The sequence below is a fragment of the Electrophorus electricus genome, chromosome 22, assembly GCF_041902795.1.
Source record: "Electrophorus electricus isolate QZ-2024a chromosome 22, ASM4190279v1, whole genome shotgun sequence".
NCBI lineage: Eukaryota > Metazoa > Chordata > Actinopteri > Gymnotiformes > Gymnotidae > Electrophorus > Electrophorus electricus.
Genome location: NC_137518.1, coordinates 7627785 through 7648050, shown reverse-complemented (window position 1 = coordinate 7648050; position 20266 = coordinate 7627785). Strand labels below are relative to the sequence as shown.

General features: G+C 34.5%; 2 protein-coding genes across 4 annotated transcripts in view; one reads left to right on the top strand and one right to left on the bottom strand.

Moving 5' to 3' along the window:
* The window catches only part of LOC113572409 (arf-GAP with GTPase, ANK repeat and PH domain-containing protein 1), a 47514-nt gene extending 34660 nt beyond the window's left edge, over nucleotides 1–12854 (top strand). For 2 of the 3 annotated variants that reach the window (XM_035520145.2, XM_035520143.2), the window contains 7 exons: nucleotides 196–255; nucleotides 3062–3213; nucleotides 4811–4901; nucleotides 5380–5602; nucleotides 10033–10324; nucleotides 10510–10758; nucleotides 12649–12854. In XM_035520145.2, the coding sequence (XP_035376038.2) occupies nucleotides 196–255; nucleotides 3062–3213; nucleotides 4811–4901; nucleotides 5380–5602; nucleotides 10033–10324; nucleotides 10510–10749 (1058 nt within the window). In that variant the 3' untranslated portion in view covers nucleotides 10750–10758; nucleotides 12649–12854. The remainder of the gene's footprint in view (nucleotides 1–195; nucleotides 256–3061; nucleotides 3214–4810; nucleotides 4902–5379; nucleotides 5603–10032; nucleotides 10325–10509; nucleotides 10759–12648) is intronic. The other variant, XM_035520144.2, reaches the window with a different exon arrangement.
* A 1762-nt stretch (nucleotides 12855–14616) lies between these two features.
* On the bottom strand, nucleotides 14617–20163 carry LOC113572454 (translocon-associated protein subunit alpha-like). Its single transcript, XM_027002044.3, has 9 exons — nucleotides 20050–20163; nucleotides 18765–18883; nucleotides 18444–18537; nucleotides 18182–18309; nucleotides 17745–17879; nucleotides 17587–17663; nucleotides 17256–17334; nucleotides 15694–15787; nucleotides 14617–15214 (listed from the first exon to the last, which is right to left on the bottom strand). The coding sequence occupies exons 1-9, from the start codon at nucleotides 20117–20119 to the stop codon at nucleotides 15147–15149; spliced, it is 864 nt and encodes a 287-aa protein (XP_026857845.2). The 5' UTR covers nucleotides 20120–20163; the 3' UTR covers nucleotides 14617–15146.
* Nucleotides 20164–20266: the final 103 nt, after the last annotated feature.

Sequence of the window (20266 nt, the reverse complement as noted above, 5' to 3'; positions counted from 1 at the left end):
CAGCCCAGTAAGTGAAATAAAAATATTAGTATTGGTATTCTGTATGTTTGGTATTAGCCCACACTTAAGGTCCAGTTCTGTGAAAACATTCTGTTGTTGTGTCTCTAATGTTAACATCTTTAGTGCTATTTTGAAAATGATCCAAGAATTTCCTTTTCCCTTATATTTGTGTCATTAATTCTTTCTGTCCTCCAGCCAAACGCAAAATGTGGAAATTAAAAAGCTTTGGTAGTTTAAGAAACATAAACAAGACAGGTAAAACAGAGCTGGATGCATGTTATCTGTCAGTCACTTGGTTTTAAGCACATCTGAAAAAATCAACAAGGTTTTAATAAAACCTTGTGTATTGTGCAACTAGCGCATATATACAGCATACCTTTTGTTCTCTTTTTTTTTTTTTGCCTCAGTATTCTTATTTAAGGTTCTCTCAAATGCCAAAGAGATATTTGGAAAATATTATAAAGTAAATACTATGTAATTTGCCATCCATATAGGAACTTGTTAAAGCAAACTATGAAACTATAAACAATTATGAACAAGCTGTGTGTACTATTGAGTGATGATCAGATAAGTTGCATTATTCCAAAAATACATTTATTAGCTCAGATGTAAATAATATAAATATGCTAATTAATTTTTGCTAAAGCAATATTGCAAGCATAATTTCAGATGTAAAATCTCAAAGTTATTGATAAAGATTAATGGTGTTAATTATTAATTTCTAATTTCAGTGTAAATCAAGCTACTAATACATAGAACCATGTGTGCACCAAACCTGTACTTTTAACTGCAGACTGAGTTCTTGATTATTCTCAGCTGGTATTCTTAGATTTCACAAGAAAACATGTCAGTACAATGAAAATGTTCCGTGATTTTCAGACTGTTTGTAGAAGCTCTATTTCTATTTACCTGTTCAGTGCATTTATTTACATAGCTTTCCTACCCAAATTCATTTCTTCATTAAAACTGAAACATATATACAGCTCATTTGCTTATCTTATTTTTATCTTTATTAAATACTACTGAATTTCATAAAAAGCTATTGTTTAAAATGCTTTTTCTATGGAATGAAATCCAGAAATATATAAAATATGCAAAAAGACAAAATATAATTATCATATAAAAGCATTCTGTGAGCTCATAGAAGAGAGTATGTTTTTTATAATGTGAATTGTTAGTTTAATGTAAACCAGGTCCTATTCAGATTGACAATATCAGCTGAGTTCCACTGTATAAACAAATTCATTCTCTATTTGTTTGAGATCATGATACTTATAGCTCATGATAGATATAGTTATATATATTTATAGATATATTTATATATAAATAGATATTTGTCTTATTGATAGAGCTGATATTTGTTTTGAAAATTGAGCCATAAATATTACATTTTTACATTAAATTTCAATTTCAGTGATCATGAAATAGGAAAAACTATATTAAAGGGTATTATGCTTGATTTCCTGGTACAGTCTTGTTTTAACCAACAACCACAGTAATTATGTTAGAACAGTGCTTAAAACTAAGGGACTAAGAGACATAGTTCTCTGCAAGAAAAACACAGCTCAGGGGTATTAAACTTAAACATTCTTCTTAATCCCCCTGAAAATATATATTACAGGGAGCTTGAATCCTTAATTAACAAGCAGTTAGAAATTTTAACATAATTGCACATGAGCTGTGTTATATAGCAAAAATTATATGTACTGTGAAACTGCTTGCAAGTGTATGTGTGCATGCATGTACGTGCATGTGTGTGTGCATGCATGTTTGTGTACTGGTTTTATACTATTTTAAGCATGCTATATGTGGATGTATACTGTTACATTTCTGTCTGTACCACTTGAAAAACCTGCTAATCACTATATTTTCTGCTATAGTGTTTGGCCCCCAAACACTGAATATATAAAAAATTATTATTTTACCAGCATGGTGCTTTTTGTCCATATGCATGAAATATGGAAATGTCTTTAGATCACTGATCTGTGTGCAAAACACTATACTTGGATGCATGCTGTTTGCCTAACAAAATTGCACAGTTGTGTTTATTTTTCAAAATCTGCAATGTCGTATGTATGTATGGATTGGTGGACCACCTCCATCTGGTGATAAAAAATTGCTCTATGGTGAACTTGTTGACACATGGTCTACAATTAATTAACTGACTAAACAGTACAACCTTGGTTCCAAAACATTACAAATATGCATTACTTATTTCTGAATATGAATAAGGTACAGTAACCAACAGGTTTTTTTTCATTTCTTTCTGTTTCTTTGGATAGTGACCTGTCCTTATTACTTCAAGGCTGTTAAGAAGTAGTTCCTCAAACATATATCACAATAAATAATAATACATTTGCCTGCATATTCAGAATGCACTGACAAGCAGAGCTGAGCTGAGGACAAAACAGGAGATAATGTGATGTGAGGAAGGTGTTTGTAAAATCTTATACACTCAATCCATATGCAGAATCTTCACCCTGATGGAAAAGTTAACATTACATATTTTAGACTGTTCTATTATTCTGACTATCTCATGTTACTTCAATAATTATTAACAGGGATCACGGGAGGGAGCAATCGAACATTGATGACTGTATATTGAAGCAAATGACAGAAACACCAAACATTTTTGTGACAAAGGCCAAAGGCAACAGCAATACCTGGGTTTTGAACCCAGGTCCAAAAGGTGGTAAATATGTGCCCTGTCCACTGTACCAAAGAGCTAGCCTGGTGGCTTTGTGGACAGAGCACCCATTTCATCTGTCTGAAGTGACAATCCCTGTCACATCACCCTGTCTCATTTGGGGTGGGGGGTTTAATTCACCATATTTTTTCCTTAGATTCAATCAGTTACTGTTTGAATCAATAATATAGGCTAAACGTGTGGGAAAAGGATAAAAATACATGCATAAAGCCAAACAGATACTCTTTGAGAACTATTTTTGTGGATGAATAAATCATGAATTATGAATGAGTCACCATTCCTTTAAAACTGTAGGTTTTTTCTCTGTTCTACGAATGGTAACTCTCTCCTTTAATTCCATTTCAATCCATTTAGATGATGAGAACTGTGAATTCCAGATCGTTTCAAGCACAGGGCAGACATGGCACTTTGAGGCACAGAGCCCAGAGGAACGTGATGCTTGGGTGCAGGCCATCGAGAGCCAGATCCTTGCTAGTCTGCAGTCCTGTGAGAGCAGCAAAAACAAGGCAAGAGACATAATCTAGCCACTATCTGTGCAGTGTTACAAAGCTAAATACTGTCTGAGATTATTTAACCAAATTCAAGATTTTGCTGGCTAATGGTTATTGTAGATAGCACTAGCTGATGAGGCTGTGGAACATTACACAACATATTTGTACTCCTTCAAATGCAGTATCGCTCACCATCATGTGACCATTTTTTATTATACTTATATCTATAAGGCTTCTTATTCAGTCTGCAGAAAATTACCTTGTATATTGCCTGTATTTGTTATATACAAATGTGTCAATCTAGTGCTTAATATCTATCTTGTAGAGCTACCCTTCACAGAGTTTAGTTTCAGGCATAATCTAACACATACAACTTTAGAATTATGATTCTGGATCTATATTTATATAAACCTGCCATGAAAAAAATGTTTGCTATAAAAAGTACTATACAAATTTTCTGATTTGATTTGACTTGAAAGCTCTCATGTCCATGCTGCTCAATACACATACAGCATATACTTCATGAGAATAATTTTTTAACATAGGTATACTTCAAATGTTCATATGATCCACTTTCTTTGGGATTTGTATTTACATTCTCCACTATCCAGAAATAGAGTAATACTCCGTTAATAAACACACTTCATATTTTACATAAACACTTTGCTAATAAAGATTGCATCCCCAGAAATCTTGGATACATACAACAGAAACATAACTACATATAAAGCCCAGCAAGAAACAGTTATTGTTATTAGATATGTACTTAAATATTAGATATGTATATTAGATATCATCTCACCCTTATTTTATGCTCATCCTGACTTTAATCATCTAAGTAATAAAATAAGATAAACATGTAACTAGGAAACAGGAAACACTGAGTACTGGTGTTATGTGATAATTCTTTGTCCCATTTAAATTCTCTGGGAGAATTTATGGTTTGGGTTTTTTGCACTGGATGGTTCTTTGGCTAAGATGACATTTATTTTTTAGTTTGCTGCTTTTTTATCTGCAGTTTGGCTAGCAGTGCTGTTAACCTTTGTTTATCAGACTCTAGGGACTCATTTCTAGTTTGACTATTATGCTAATCCTCAGGCTAGGTGCTATCTGCAATCTTTATATCCCCTCTAGAGCTCTGACAGCTTGCTGACTTTTCATCCAAATTGTGTTTATCTTGGTTCCTTTGTTTCCAAGGAGGAGATCAGGGTGACCTATGGAATATATTTTATATCCTAGTATTTCAAGCATCATTGCAGTTGCTTGATGAATAAAGCAGTTTATAGATGTATTTATAATGGTGGTTGAAATTATGTATATTCTTACATTCATATCTGCTAGGATAGTGTCTAGTATTAAACTTCAGTATTTAAATGTATTACTGTAATGTAAATGACTCTGGTGCAACAGAGTACCAGTCTATATGGAACAATTTAAAATTAGGAAATTATTCACTACAGTTCTAATGGATATGTGGCATTTATTGCTATTTTATTTCATACTGATCTAAAATGCTATCTATTACACACAGAAACATTTACTACAAAACTCTTAAATATATCTGCTGTTTGATGTGTATGCTTGTATGTTGATTTTTATGTGTATTCTACAGGCAAGAAGGAACAGCCAGAGTGAGGCATTTGCAATTCAGGCCATTCGTAATGCTAAAGGAAACAGCTTCTGTGTGGACTGTGACGCTCCTAGTGAGTTTCACCTCAAGCTTTCAGATAACCGTTTGTCTTTTTTTTTCCATGCTACATTTCTCAGTGTGCTATTAAAACCAGAAGACTCTCATAATTGTTTGTGTATCTACTATTTTTGGTGAAGTCTTAATAAAAACACTTTTTATGTAATTTCAATATCAGTTAATTGCCATAATGTATGCAATTGTATTAATATTATCATAAGATAACTTTGAAAAAGATTTTGAGGTGAAAAAGTCATCTGGTGACAATCTAAATGATCAAACTAAATCATTAAGTGGGAACATTAAACATGTTTACATGCATTGCTAAAATTGGAAACTACAGATTCCCATCATAAAAATTGTGTGTTAGCAAGCAAACTAAAAAACCCAGCCATATTTAGTATATTAACCACTACTAAAACATCCATGTTAAGTTGGAAATCTAATCACAGAGCATGGATCACATTGATCTCACCACCAGCTTCTCTTCACAGATCCAACTTGGGCAAGTCTAAACCTTGGAGCACTGATATGTATTGAGTGCTCAGGGATCCACAGGAACCTGGGGACTCATTTGTCCCGTGTGCGCTCACTGGACCTGGACGACTGGCCTTGCGAGCTTACTCTAGTGCTCATGGCCATTGGCAATGAAATGGCCAACAGCATCTGGGAAAGTCGAACAAAAGGTCATCACAAGCCTTGTCCTGATGCCACACGGTGAGTAATGGCTAGAAAAGGAAGGAAATGTAAGCGCATGAACCTGTGTCCTTGCTTTCTATGAAAAACCTTGCATTGTCATGAAAAATCAACAAAACCAAATAATTGAACCACAAAAACATGATTAAAAGATGATTAGTAGTTACATAAGTTGAGAAAAAATATCTTCATCATTGACGTGATTTTTGTTCACTACAGCAGATAATAATGTGGTATTGAGACAAAACTGATGACATATTCATTGTTTACAGATATTTTTCTTCTTCCAGTCCTTATAAACTACAATGTATTTAGAGTTCTGTCAAGAACATTCATCTCCTATAAATAATGTCAACAAAAAACTTTACAATTTCCTCTATTTTTATGAAAGATTTTCTGTGCTTGGCACTATGAGGAAACATTGCAATATTTACCTTATGGTTACATGAACCTATTGGTTAGAGGAAAACATAAGATTTTTTGTGCACCCTTAATATCTCACGAAACACTAAATCTTTCTTATAATGTTTGACAGAGTGTGAAAACACATGGCTAAGATTCTGAAACCATTCCTTCATGCAAAACGTTCAACTGGCATTTAGGTTTCACATGCATGTATGTACTGCCACCCACTTAGGAGGTTGGGGTACATGCTTTGCTTGAAAATCAACCCTAGGTCTTCTGGAAATATGCTCCCACTGTGTACATTCAAACAAATGTATGGGACAAATCATCTAGCCATGGAAAACCTCAAACCATTATCTAATATAAAGCTGACAACATATAGTGTTGATGTGATCCCTTGATTTAGTGTTGCTTTATGCTAGTATAAACAGTCCAGTTGGATCAATGGAAAACTCTGTGTGGTGGATATACCAGGAACAGTTGTAGTTGGTGTACTTACAGGTGAATTGCTAAAGCTTGTAAGCATTCAAACAAATTTGCAACCATGCAAATTCTGTCAAACGACAGGATTGGTAGCTTCTGTGGAACAGCCTCAGGGAATGCACAAACCCATTCACTGACCCACTATGAAAATATTCACATATAAGAAAAACTCACTCCAGTGAGAACTCTCAAAAACCTGTTGAACAAGACATTTTTCTAAAGGTGGAAGAACACACAGAGCTCCTCCATCCTAGCATTTAGCACAAAAATGAAGTATCATATTTGCAAAGGCAAAAATATTCAGCAAACGTATAGCAAAAACAAGACACTGGTCACTACACCTCTATGAAACTTTGCAACTTCTGACTATGTTCACACCCTATTCAGGAGGTCCTGCTAGAAATATTTGCCATTTGGACTGAACATCTCTCAAGGGATTATCCACACTGGGATGGACCAGATGTTTGAAGGCCTTCATGATTTGGTTAGCATAGCTGATGATGTATCAATCTATGGAAGGAGTGAGCAAAACCATAACAAAAACCTCATCTACCTGATGGAAAGAGCAGAAGAAAATAGTCTTGTGCTCATCAATGGGGAAATGCACAATTAAACAGACAAGGTTGTCCTTCTATGGCACTCTCTATATAGAAAATGGCATTAAGCAAGACCCAGCCAAGGTCAGTGACATCAAAAATATGCCAAACCGCCAAAACAAAGATAAACTTCACAGATTCATGGAAATATTAAATTACTTTTCACCATACATTCCAAACACTGCAGGATGAATTTCCATGGACATAGAAATGAATGAATCTCCATGGACAAAGGACAGTGATCACTAGGAATGTTCTGAATATTTGAATGCAACAATCATAGTGGATGCTTGCCTCAAGTACTACAACCCACAAGAACTGCTGACTATTAAGGTGGATGCATTAAAGAAAGTCCTAGGTGTAGTAGTGGTACAGGATAGCAAGCCTGTTGCGTTTGGATCAAAGACATTGACAGACTGCCAGTCATGCTACAGCAACATCAAACACAAAATGATTGCCATTGTGTATGGGATTTAGTGTTACCATACACACCTATATGTAAGGCATTTCTTGTGATACCTAGCAACAAACCACATGTTACCATATGTACAAAATCACTGCATGCTGCCCTACCAACACTCCAGTGTATGGTGATCAAGAAACAGGGGTACAACTACTGTGCTGTACTATCCTGGAAACAAAATCATTTTTAGTTTGACTATACAATACAATAGGCTGCCAAACCCTGAATGCATGTAGCATCAGATTTGTTCAAAGTTGATTGTTGGCAATACCTACTGATTGTAGAATGATACAAATACCCAGCTGTCGATTCAACTGTCAATGAAATGTTCCTGTGCCCAGCCAAGCAGTCATATATATAATGCAGATGTTCATGTCTCTTTTTGGTAGACCTGACTGACAATGGACCACAGTACACAAGACATTCAAAAGTTTTAGTGCTGCTTGGGGAATCAAGAATGTGACTAATTCTCCACACTATGCAAAGAGCAATGGATTAATTGAAAGACATGTATGACACATTAAGTCAGTCAAGAAGAAAACTGAAATGTGGTGGTGAACTGCAGATAACAATACTATGTGTCCAAGCAACGCCAATTGATACTGAGCTACCATCATCACTGGAATTGCTCTTCGTAAGACCTATAGCTACTTTTTGAGTAGCCAGGAGAACAGACTGCACGTAGAAAACATGCAAGAAAAACTATCATGATTGATATGCTTATAGCCTCCCCTATATGCTGGACAACATGTCAGGGTGCTAGACAAGGAGAGGAGTGTACAGTAGTGAAAAGGTGCTGTGAATCAAGAAGTTGCATTGTAGACACCCCAGTGGAAACAAAATCCAGAAGTCACCTGTGTAAAATAGTTATTCCATTAGTGCAAAAGGATTAGTTTTGCACAGCTACAACTTCAAAATTAAGTCTATAATACCCATACAATGTCACAGTGAGCCAATACCAAATACAACAAAGTCAAACAACCAAAAGCCAATATACACTGTCAAGCCAGATCATAACCAGACCAGCATGTCTATGTATACGGTCAGAATAACAGCCAGAGCAGGATGGTAGTCTACACTGATGATTGCTCTCCTATACTTATGTAAGTTTTCTGTCAGACTAAATACTACTACTACTAATAATAGTAATACTACTACTAATGAATAAATAAATAAATAAATAAATAAATAAAGTTTTGTAATAGAAATGTATAGTAGTTGGTCCATGTCATCGATATTCAAACTGAAGCTTTACTCAATTAACATTTCACTCTATACCATCAAAGAAAATTCTAAACATGTGGATAACTATATGCTCAGGATTGTTTCACCATAAATTCCACTATGTTTACTGCAGGAGATCTTCTATAGTCCCTGAAAAAATATGATTAAACTGGGTGGGGTGGGGTTGTAATATTGTCTTTAAGGTACTTGAGGAGTTTAATTAATAAAGAGGCTCCTGTTGAACCTTTTGACTCTACATATTACTTTACTGGGAACTTGTCTGGGGAATTTCTCCAACACCTAAACCAAAAGACCCAAGGTGGGAATTGAACCTCCATTCTCAGATATGTAGAGATAGTAATTTAACAGTGTACAATGGAGGTGAAGCACAAACAAAAGAAAAAGTAAATGGAAAACTGAAACTGATCAAAAACTGGCTTTCCCAACTAAGGAGGTGGAAGAGTAAAGAATGATAAGACAAAGAAACAGGGAAAGCCACAGGAACAGATGGATTCTGGTGAGGGTAAAGGGAACTTGAAATAAAGGAAAAGGTGAGGAAAGTCACAACTCAAGGCTGTAGAGAAGAAAGAGGGGCAAGAGAGATAGAAAGTCCTTGAGGTTTGTACCTGAAATACCAGCCTTATGTTTTGCGTGAACACTAAACAAAAACTGAGCATTAGGGATCTCATCAACTGCTCTTAAGTGTGCAGGAGGGCAGGAGCTCCTATTACCCACCCTTTGCCTCCCTCTGTTGGTCAAAGGTGGCCTAACAACAACAAAATACAATGCCTACAAATAAAAGTACAATGAGGTGAGTGAAATGATTGTAAAATAAAATGAATAATAAAACAGTAAATAAATTATGCTCATTTAATTTGAAACAAATTTGAAACAAATTCTGAACTTCTGAGGACTTAATATAAAGACATTTCCAACTGATAAGGAATATGGCTTCAAATATGCAATATCAACTAATGTCAGTTTGTAAGAAAAAACATGGAAAATCTAAAACAGAAATGATTTCACACTTAATTATTTGGACACATAGATAGATAGATAGATAGATAGATAGATAGATAGATAGATAGATAGATAGATAGATAGATAGATAGATAGATAGATAGATAGATAGATAGATAGATAGATAGATAGATAGATAGATAGATAGATTTACTTGTGTCTCAGCTGGGATGCACATTTTAATAGCTAATTATATTTAAGCAGTATATTTATGTTTAACCTACATTATGTTACCTTAACCAAAATCTCTTTCATCATAGGGAGGAACGGGAGTTATGGATTCGAGCCAAATACGAGCAGAAACTCTTTGTGGCCCCACTCTCTGCATTAAATGATGGCTCAGACTCCCTGTCTGTACGCCTCTGTAAGGCTGTGATAGACAGGGACCTTCCCAAACTACTCTTCCTACTGGCACATAGTAGTAAGGAAGAGATTAATGCTCCTCCTTCCTATGTGATGCGCTATGGCAATGGAGCACTCCATGAATCACACTCCGCCCTCCATGCCGCTTGCTATCTTGGAGATGTTGTCATGACACAATTGTTAATTTGGGTAAGACTCTCAGGAAACACACTTTGATCTATTTTAAATTAAGCTTTCAATAGAAGGACAAAAGGACACATTGGTAACTGCAGTTCAAATTTGTTTCCTGCTGCTATCAGCTATTCTTTTTGCTCTTTTACTTGTTTGCTCATACTCACACAAGCTCTCTCTTCCTTTCTCTCTCTCTTACAAAGTATGGTAGTGATGTGAAGTGCAGAGACAGTCTCAGCCAGACGGCCCTTGCCCTTGCCCGGCGTGCTGGGAGTCAGGTGTGTGCAGACATTCTCTTACAGTATGGCTGCCCCAGTGAGATCAGCCCCATCACCTCCACCTCACCCACTAATTCACCCTCTGGAGCCACTAGTCCCAGCCTCTCCCGCAACAGTAGCTGTGCAAGTCTTAGTCGATCCAGCTCCAAAAGACCCATGTCATAATGTTACCAGGTAAGATTAATACATTACATATATAAATAACATACTGCCTAGAAAGTCTAGAAAACAACTTATTTTGTAATTGATAGTTAATTTAAATGTTATCGTTAGTTGGAGAATCATGCCACAGGTTCACAGGTTCAAATCCCCGGATTGTTTGGTACTCCTGTTTGGCGATTCTGTGAACCAGATGTCTGTTCCAGGACATTAGATGCTACTGCTGTGCTCTTGGGCAAGGTAGTTAACCCCCACTGCCTGAGGCAGTGTTGGTCTGGGATGAGTTTCCCCAAAATTATAAATCTTAGACAATAACTAACAAACTAATGAAGGACTTGCGAAAAGAATGAGATTTTTTGTGTTTCCCAAAGCCCTTCATAATCCAAAATTTAAAAAATGAGTGTAAAGTATTTTTCCTTAACACTAGCATGGGAAAAGCATTGCTACTCAAAAACTGATCAGGTCAAATATATTGTATATTTGACTGCCTTCAGTCTCACACCAAAAATAATGTTTAAATGAGCAATAATAATAATAATAATAATAATATTAATAATAAGCAATATTATTAGAACAATTTAATATTTGATTGGCTGAAACATGTTCAAAGGTATTGCAAAGAAAATAATACATTTACAAAATCCACAGTCTACACCTGACAACACACATTAAATGAATTCTGTAATGCCCCAATTAATTAACTACTATTAAAACAAACAGTGAAGAAAAGTATTTATTACACATGCGCACACACACACACACACACACACACACACACACACAGACACACACACAAAATCTTTTAGTCAAAGTCAAATTTACAACAGCCATTGTTACAAAGCAGCTTTATACATGTCGGAGTCCAAGTCCCCAGTGCGCATGCCAAGGGCAACAGTGGCAATGAAAAACTCCCTAGAGCAAGAGAAAGAAACCTTAAGAGGAACCAATACTCAAAGGGGTATCCTCCTCTGGCTTCCTCAGACTAGTATTTATTCTGTCAATCTGACATAAAGAAAACAAATAAGAGATCATTTGTTAGAGGAGGTTGAAAAAAGTGCTGTTTTCTAAAGCTCATGATAAAACATGATAAATGTAAAGAAACAACCTAGCAAGCAGCCTAATAGCATAGCAAACAGCCCAAGTACCTAGTAAATAAATCAGAAAGAAATAGAAAAATGTATTAAGTGCTAATAAGAATTATTGTTGTTAAATATTTATAATATATATCATATAATATTTATATAGGTGTTGATATATATGCTTCTGTAATGAAATGAGGGGAATTGATGCAGTCCAATGTCAATATGGACAGTCTAATGTCAAGGCAGGATCTGAACACTTCCAAAACACTTGCCCGTTATGTAAATTTACTTGCTTGATTATAGACAGAGACTGGACTTTCTTTGAAATAATCCTAGTATTAATTTGCCTAAATCTCATGAGTGTACTAACTAGAGAGAATTACTGAGTAGTAAGTAGAAATAAGTGGTGATTTTTGCAAAACACAGACTGCAATATGCACAATGTGTATGATTGCTACTTTTCCAAAAGGACATATAGACTAAAGGTTCAGATATTTACTGCATGGCATTTTGTTCTTAAATTGGATGGTGCAACCATTGGAATCATGGACATACCAGTACATCCAATAGCATTTCGAGATATAATAAGAGAATAAGTTTTATATTAGTGGAAAGGCTCTAATCTCAAAATATCATTAAAACCTAAAGAAGAAGAGGAGAAAATAGCTTCAGTGGAAAATATCTTAATGGGCAGAGAATTACCCCTTGATTTTTATATTAATATTTAGTAATATTTAGTAATATATTTGTCTGGTTTTGGCTCTGTATTTCAATATGGTAAGACCTCACGTCTCTCTTTGCTCTATTCCTGGTCACTTTGCAGGTGTGGGAGTACGGAAGAGGGGTGCCATACAATACCACTCCTAGAGCAGCCTGACGTTAAGGGCACAATGACAATGTCCACTAGTAATAGGTCAACACCCTTTGGTGCCCATCCTAAACCACCTCCATGCCATCAGTATTGTTATCCTAAATGTAAACATTTGACACATTGCCACACAATTTGTGTAATTGTATTTGTTAATTCTTTCTTCTTCTCTCTCTCTCTCTTTATATATATATATATATATATATATATATATATATATATATATATATATATATATATATATATATATATATATATATATATGTGTATGTATGTATGTATGTATCTGTGTGTGTGTTTTAGATTAAATAATTTAGAGAAGCAAAGGGGGTAGGAGACCAGAAAGAACCTCCTCATGTATCATGTACTTCTAAAAATGGACAGGAATTAATGCATATGTACTGTGATAAGAACTTATCTAAACACCTACTGATATAAATAACTTTGATAATATATCAGTATGATTCTTTGATTATTTGTAGATCTTTAAAGTTGAGGGATCATTGAGCATTCCATGCAGATTGGTTTTACTGAAAAATATCTATAGAGAAAAATGATTAATGGGGACAAAATCATGTACATAGAGATATAGCCCAGAACTTTTGATTTTTAATAAAAATAATGTTTGTACAGGAAACAAATATAGAATGAAACTTATTGTTAGATCTGTTATAAAAATAGTCTATTGTTCTGTATGAAATAAGTTATGGAATTGATTCATCCTCTAGTAGAGGCATTCTAGAAGCAAAGAGTAGTCTAAAAGTTCAGGTGTGCATTAATTTTATTAACACAGACATTCAATCATGTTAATACAGAGATTTGTTTAGAGGTTTGACCTAGATTTGACCTTTTTCAAATTGAACTGTGGGGCTCATGACTAACAAGGTTTTCTGTGGTTTTACCATAACATTGATTGATTGTTGGAATGTTGACAATGGCAGAGCCATCCTTGGGCTGGAGTTCAAAGAGAGCACAGTTAATCCTGCTCTGTGGGTATAAAGGATGGCCAAACTTGAGAGGGAATTTGCAACACAACTAATGAAAAAACAACCAACAATAACAACAATAATGCTACTACTACTACTAAAAGCAAATAGTTTTTGTTGTCTTCAGTTGTACTGCTAAATCTCTCTCTGTCTTAATCTCTTTGACAAAAAATGAATCATGAATCATGCCACAAGTTTCTTTGAATGTATTTCAGATTTTCATGTTCTTAACGCAGTGTTATTTTATGAATGTAAATACAACTTCTCAGATTACAATGTTCTAAAAGCAGTCTTTCATTTTCTGAATGTAAGATAGTGTGTATTTGTCGTAGATGAACATATCATGAAAATAATAAACAGCAGGTTATTTTCATTTCATGATATATGAATACTCACAGAAATGGCCAGCCAATGGCCATGAAATGCGAGAGTTAAAATATACATAACAGCAGAATAAGTTAGTTATCGTGTTTTTTAAAAAACATAAGTCTAGAAGACAATGAAGATAGCAAATACAATAATGCTTATCCTAAGATCAGATATTGTAAAAGATAGTCTACAACTTATATTTTGCAGGCTTTTGTTAAGTTTTTTTTAAATCACTTCCAGTGTACATTTTCCCAGTGTGTTTTGTTTAAATCACTTTGAGGCCAAACTAAGTTGTAAGGTATATATGAATCAGATACATTTTTTAGGTTCACCACTAAAAAATACAAGATACACTGACCTATGTAATTCCATAACCAATGAACTACAATGCTTTTCCTAGTCTCTCTGAATATTTTTTTGTTTTTACCACTTTGAGTAACTGCCAGTCTTACCTAACATATATTATGCCAGGATAACATATATTGTATTTGTCATTTTGTGTAATGTTGATTTTTTTTTTCTACTTTTAACTGCACTCAAAAAGAATAAATAAGGCAATACAAGTCAAAATACCAAAAGAATGTTTTATTTAAAATAAAAGGTTTCTGTTTAAACAGTTGGCAAAATGAAGTATCTAAGATGTCCTATGCCCTTTCTTTACAGTTAAATAGAAAGTATAACATTAGACATTTACTTTAAAAAATGTTGGAACAAAACTGTGGGAATGTATACAAAGAATTTCACTGAACTTTACTGTAGGAAAACATTTCCCAAATATTTACAGCCCTTGAGTATACAACTTTGGTTTGTTTTTCAGAGCTGCATTCATGAGGTGTTTAACATTTCAACAGTTTTTCAATCTACAATTACAAATACTGCACACAAACATTTATCACACAATCTCTTTTGCTTTCATATTACGACAACATAGCACCTCAAAATCATTCTAAATTATGAGGTCATATTGTCATCATTTGGTCCACCAATTATTCTGTGACTTGAAATGATAATGAAATAGTTCCAGTTCTACCCACAATAATCTAACTTCATCCAAACACTGATAAAAGATGAGATTTCCTTGCAATAAATGTATTAGCGTTACTGGTCTGTGCTGCCTGCTGATCTTGTGACTCGTTTTCTCGGGGAGGCTCTTGGGGATGTTTTCTCTGAAAGACAAAAGATTCATGATATACAACTGTAAAACTACATACTTAACATGGTTCTATGGCATAGTCTAAGACAAGGCAAGCTGAGTCAAAAGCTATATTTAACATTAATCTATTAAAGTAAAGCATTATACACTTTATTAAAATTAACAGTAGAAAGTCCTTAAAATGATTGCTCATATTCAAAGGTGAGATGATTGTATGGAACTGGAAGGGTGGCAAAAACAAAGCCACAAATAAAAAATACTGACATTTAGTCTTATTTATGGCACAAAGAAACAGACCTTCATGAATCCATATATGTTAGTATAATCTATTTAAACATGCACTCTTACAGTCTTACAGAGCAGTAACTGAAGTAAAAGATAAAAATAAAAAGTAACATAATATATAAAATTAAAGGATATTTTGACTTTCCATGCACACTATAATATTAATTTTTCCTAAAAGTATAATATGAAAGTAATGTCTGAACTTACTCATGATGTTGAGGGTCTCTGGGGGTATCCAGCTAATATCCGCATCATTCAGTCCACCAGTGCTTGTCTCAACTTTCATTGGAACTCGCTTTTTCTAAAAACAACAGGCAAGAGGACACTAAACAGCACAGTTATCACAGTTTTGTGTAATCTAGCCTAGCTCCTATTACTCCTTAATCAGATACTCAGTCATTTCACTATGGTTCTAGCTCTCAGACAACCTGACGAGCTGAGCTTCAAGTGAAAAGTATGCCCTTTCCAGAGTTAAATTATTTTTTCTTCAATACACCAGTTAACAGCTAAAATTAGAAATCTGATTTTCTCAAAACCTGACTAGAGGTTGTGAGAGAACTTAAAAGAAGCTTGTTTCTAAATCATTATCATTATATCCAAGAGAAAAGCTCTAAACCAGAGCACAGTAGTTGATAGATCAGCACTTATAGGTTCAAAATTATGAAAAGCTATCTGTCAATTGGTTTACACTATCAAAAGAAATTAAAAACTGCAAAATTACCTACTTTGTAATTCCTTAGTTTTGTGACTGATTTATGATTTGCTATAATATTTACTACCCAAAGGCAAAGTCCCTTCTGGCATACTTTGTTTAGGGCATTGGGACTTGTGTAGATATAATCAGAAGGTATAGACAAATGTGTAAAAATAGAAATTGCTGGCAAATGAAAAAGAATTGTGAGAACAGGAGCTGTCCAATGGGATTGACAGCACTGGAGAGGGCTGGAGAATGTGTGGCTGTGCAACACAAAATAAACTGCCTTTTATGGTCCCTGATTACTTGATTCCAGTTGGGATCTGGAACCAAAAAAAATGTAGAGATGTTCTAGGGCCTTTAGCACTTAACCAAGAGCCTAGAATCTAGCAGACAATAACCACTTATAAATATCTCCGTTTACCAGATGAAGCACACACCATGCATGTGGTATGGTCTTTGATATTGCTTAATGCAGTAAAGATTCTGTGCTTCATGCCTATGATTCAAATGGAGACATGGTGAAGCTGTAAGATGACTGCAGTATTTCAGAAAAATAAAAAAGGTTTGAAAACTGCAGCACAATACCAAGCACAGCTATAATATATAGGAGATAAAACAGATCTACAATAAAGATTAAATGCCAAAAACCGGGAATCAATATTCCTTCTGTAGTCAAAGTAAGTGACTATAATAACTTAAAAGCATGTAATTAAGTTGCAAATAACAATAGCGTAACAAATATAGCATATTTGAGAGTGTATTTAATATTGTTGGCCTTGTTTGTCAGTTATACAATTTTTCTTTAAAAAAAATAAAATAAATAAAATAAATTAAAAAAAATAATTATATATAATTATATATATATATATATATATATATATATATAGGCTGATTCTGAATTAAAAAAAATTTTAAAATAGCAAAGTAGCAGCAAATAATTTTGCATTTAGCCTTTCCAAAGGGTAAAGTTTTAGGCCTTAGAAATAAGACCCTAGGAGTGAATTATTATGGAGCCATTAGAGAAGTAGATTTTTTAGTGAGAATCATAATCCAAAAATTTAAAAATGCCTACCATTCGTGACTCCAGGACCTGATACATTCCAAAGACCATCAGTACAAACAATCCACTGAGGAAAATGTACATGAATATTCTGCAATTGACAGCAAAGTTTTCTGTTATCAATATGAATGACTTTTTCAAATTGTGTTAACAGTTTGAGGACTAATAGTCATTTCTAAAAAAAAAATTCAGTAGGTTCTTGAAAATTTCTTGAACACACACAAAGAACATTATCAAACTAAATAAGTGTAATTCTATCACCCCCACCCCCTGCCAAAATAAATAAATAAATAAATAAATAAATAGATCTGATAACATCACACAAAGAAATTATATGACTTACGTTTCTCCATCCAGGCATTCATCCACTTCGGTGATGGTCACAGTCTGGTTGTACACTGCACTCTGGAAAGCACCGCCCTGGGAAAAAGGCAGTTACCATCAGATACACTTCCTAACACAATAGGAAAATATAGAAAAGGTGTGACATTTTTAGCTTACCTCACTGTCAAGGTAGTTCAATAAAATGACCAACCCGAAAGGACGGCCAGCCATAGGCTGAGCTGGAATGAAGGAATACTCAAAAGAAGCCTGTTTATTAGGCTTTATCACTGTACCCAGGGGCAAAGCTGTGAACTGGATAACAATAACACAAAAGGACAAATCAGAAAGGTTAGATATGAAAAATAATAAAAGTTGAAAATATTAACTTTTTTGTGACTAATTTGTGCTATGCCTAAAACAACAGCCCTTGTCTGAAATGTCTGCTTGGGGCTGGTGGGACTTTTAGAGTTTTTTCTTAGCAAGTGCTTTCCCTCTTTGCTTAGTGTTAGATATTGCCAATTCCCCTGTGGCACAGCTAAGACCAATGACATGATCTCCATTTCCTTTAAGTGGGAAGGAATACTATATTTTATTTGTTGATAATTCATGCTTACATTTTGGATGAAGAATTGATAGTCTTGGGGATAATGGAAGGAAGCCTCCAGAGACTGCACTGTAAAATCCTGGCTGCCCTTATTTGTGAAACCCACAAGAAATTTCACAATTTCATTGGCAGGAAAGTCTATAAAATAAAAGTTTGCATACTTTCAAAAATAAAAGCAGAAGACAAAGTAAACATCAACAGGTAAATAGATACAACTCCAATAATATCACAATTGAAAATGATCAGAATCATGGAATGTATCAATTAACAACCTTCTCCAGTGATAAAGATGATTGTTGTGTCTGCATCAGGATGTGATGTTACATCTGTGTCCTGGGAATTTTTATCCAAATCATCAGCATCATACTTGGGAAAGAATGCAAGTTATAAGCAATTGCATAAAATAAAATGGTAATTTAAATAAATATAGGTATTGAATGAATCATATTATCCATGTAAATTAATCCATTTCTCCTTTCTCTCTTTTGCTGCATGTCACCTGGTCATTCTGAACTTTTCACCACCAAATGTATACAAGATCAATAACAGAAAAAGAAAAAAAAAAAAAAAAAACTTATCAATATGCTGCTTACTTTGTCTCCTGTTTGAGTCTCTTCAACTAGTGCCTCATCTTCATCATCTTCTCCCTCTTCTACTGCAGCATCCTCTGAAGCATATGCTTGTTCTGCATCAGTCTCTGCAAATACTGTCCCTATGATATTAAAAAGTAGGGTTAATTATTTCATATTTGAGACCATGAATTATTCATCACTAATGTCTGACTTTCTTAATAACCTAGCTTGTCCAGTTTATCCAAATAATTTTGGAATCCCAAACACTTTAAAAAATAAGGTAGTTTAAGTGTTTATAAACCACTATTTTTATTGCAATTGACATGTCTATTAAAATAGATTTTAATTTGCTCAAGTGAATCAGTCAATGAATGGATAGTCTAAGGTAACTCCATACAACATCTATATTTGTCATAGGGCCATTATACACATAAAAGCAATGATTAATAAAGATTTGTTGAGTGTCACAGTGTAATGTGGCACATTGAATAAAATGGCAATAAGAATCCAACATTGTGAAAGTGCCAATTAAAATATGTTCATGAAACACAGCTACTGGATTATTATTATTAATTACTTTTATATAGTGCCTTTCGCAAACCCACTTTACAGACATCAGCTTTTACAATCACTCAAACGCCGATGAGAAACGGCAACCAATTTGCACACAGCATACTCTCAATCGGAAACCACAACCCCCTGGGGGACTTAACCATCACTGGACATACATGCACACATTCACACACATCTATAGATACTTACACACAGGTTGCATTCATACAAGACAATTTGGAGAACCCAGTCAACCTAACCTCCAAGTTTTTGGACTGTGGGAGGAAACCCATGCAGACACAGGAAGAACATGGAAATTGTAGCCTCATAGGGACTCGAACCCAAGACCCGACAGGCAAACAGGCTAAAAATTTGGTGACCCATTGAAATAAGTTTATTGGAATGGGTCACCAAACTAGGACACATCACCGAATTTAGCGGCAATATATATATATATATATATATATATATATATATATATATATATATATATATATATATATTAACGCTAGTATAAAATGAGCAAACCTATGTTCCACAGTTTGCGATAAACAAAGAATCTCAACATTTAACCACTCTTATATTTGCTATGAAAATTTCCATCCGCTATACTGAGATACATTAATTTCAAATTAAAAACGCTTAAAAGTAAAATGAATGAGGCACAGACCAAAAATGTTTATGCCACGTCAGTCGGATCTGTAACTCGGATAAGTGGATTTAAAGTTACGGAATGTTTATGTATGTAACTCACCGACAGCATTAAGGCCACATGGAAATGCAAGAAGAAACACCAAAAATAAATTCAAACAAAACTTATACATTTTTGCAGCGCTACGGTCTATAACTTTAACACCGTCTACGTTAATAAAAGAACTATAGAGGCGGGATTGGGTAGACGTATTTCGGAAACGCCCAGTAATGCTACGTAAATGACGTTGATGTCATGCAGGACTGCCTGGTGATGGCGT

Coding starts and splice junctions, on each gene's coding strand:
- LOC113572454 (XM_027002044.3), bottom strand. CDS start 20,119: ATGTATAAGTTTTGTTTGAATTTATTTTTGGTGTTTCTTCTTGCATTT. Junction 18,884..20,049: donor ATGTGGCCTTAATGCTGTCG/GTGAGTTACATA, acceptor TTAATATCATAG/GGACAGTATTTGCAGAGACT. Junction 17,880..18,181: donor ATCAATTCTTCATCCAAAAT/GTAAGCATGAAT, acceptor ATTGTTATCCAG/TTCACAGCTTTGCCCCTGGG.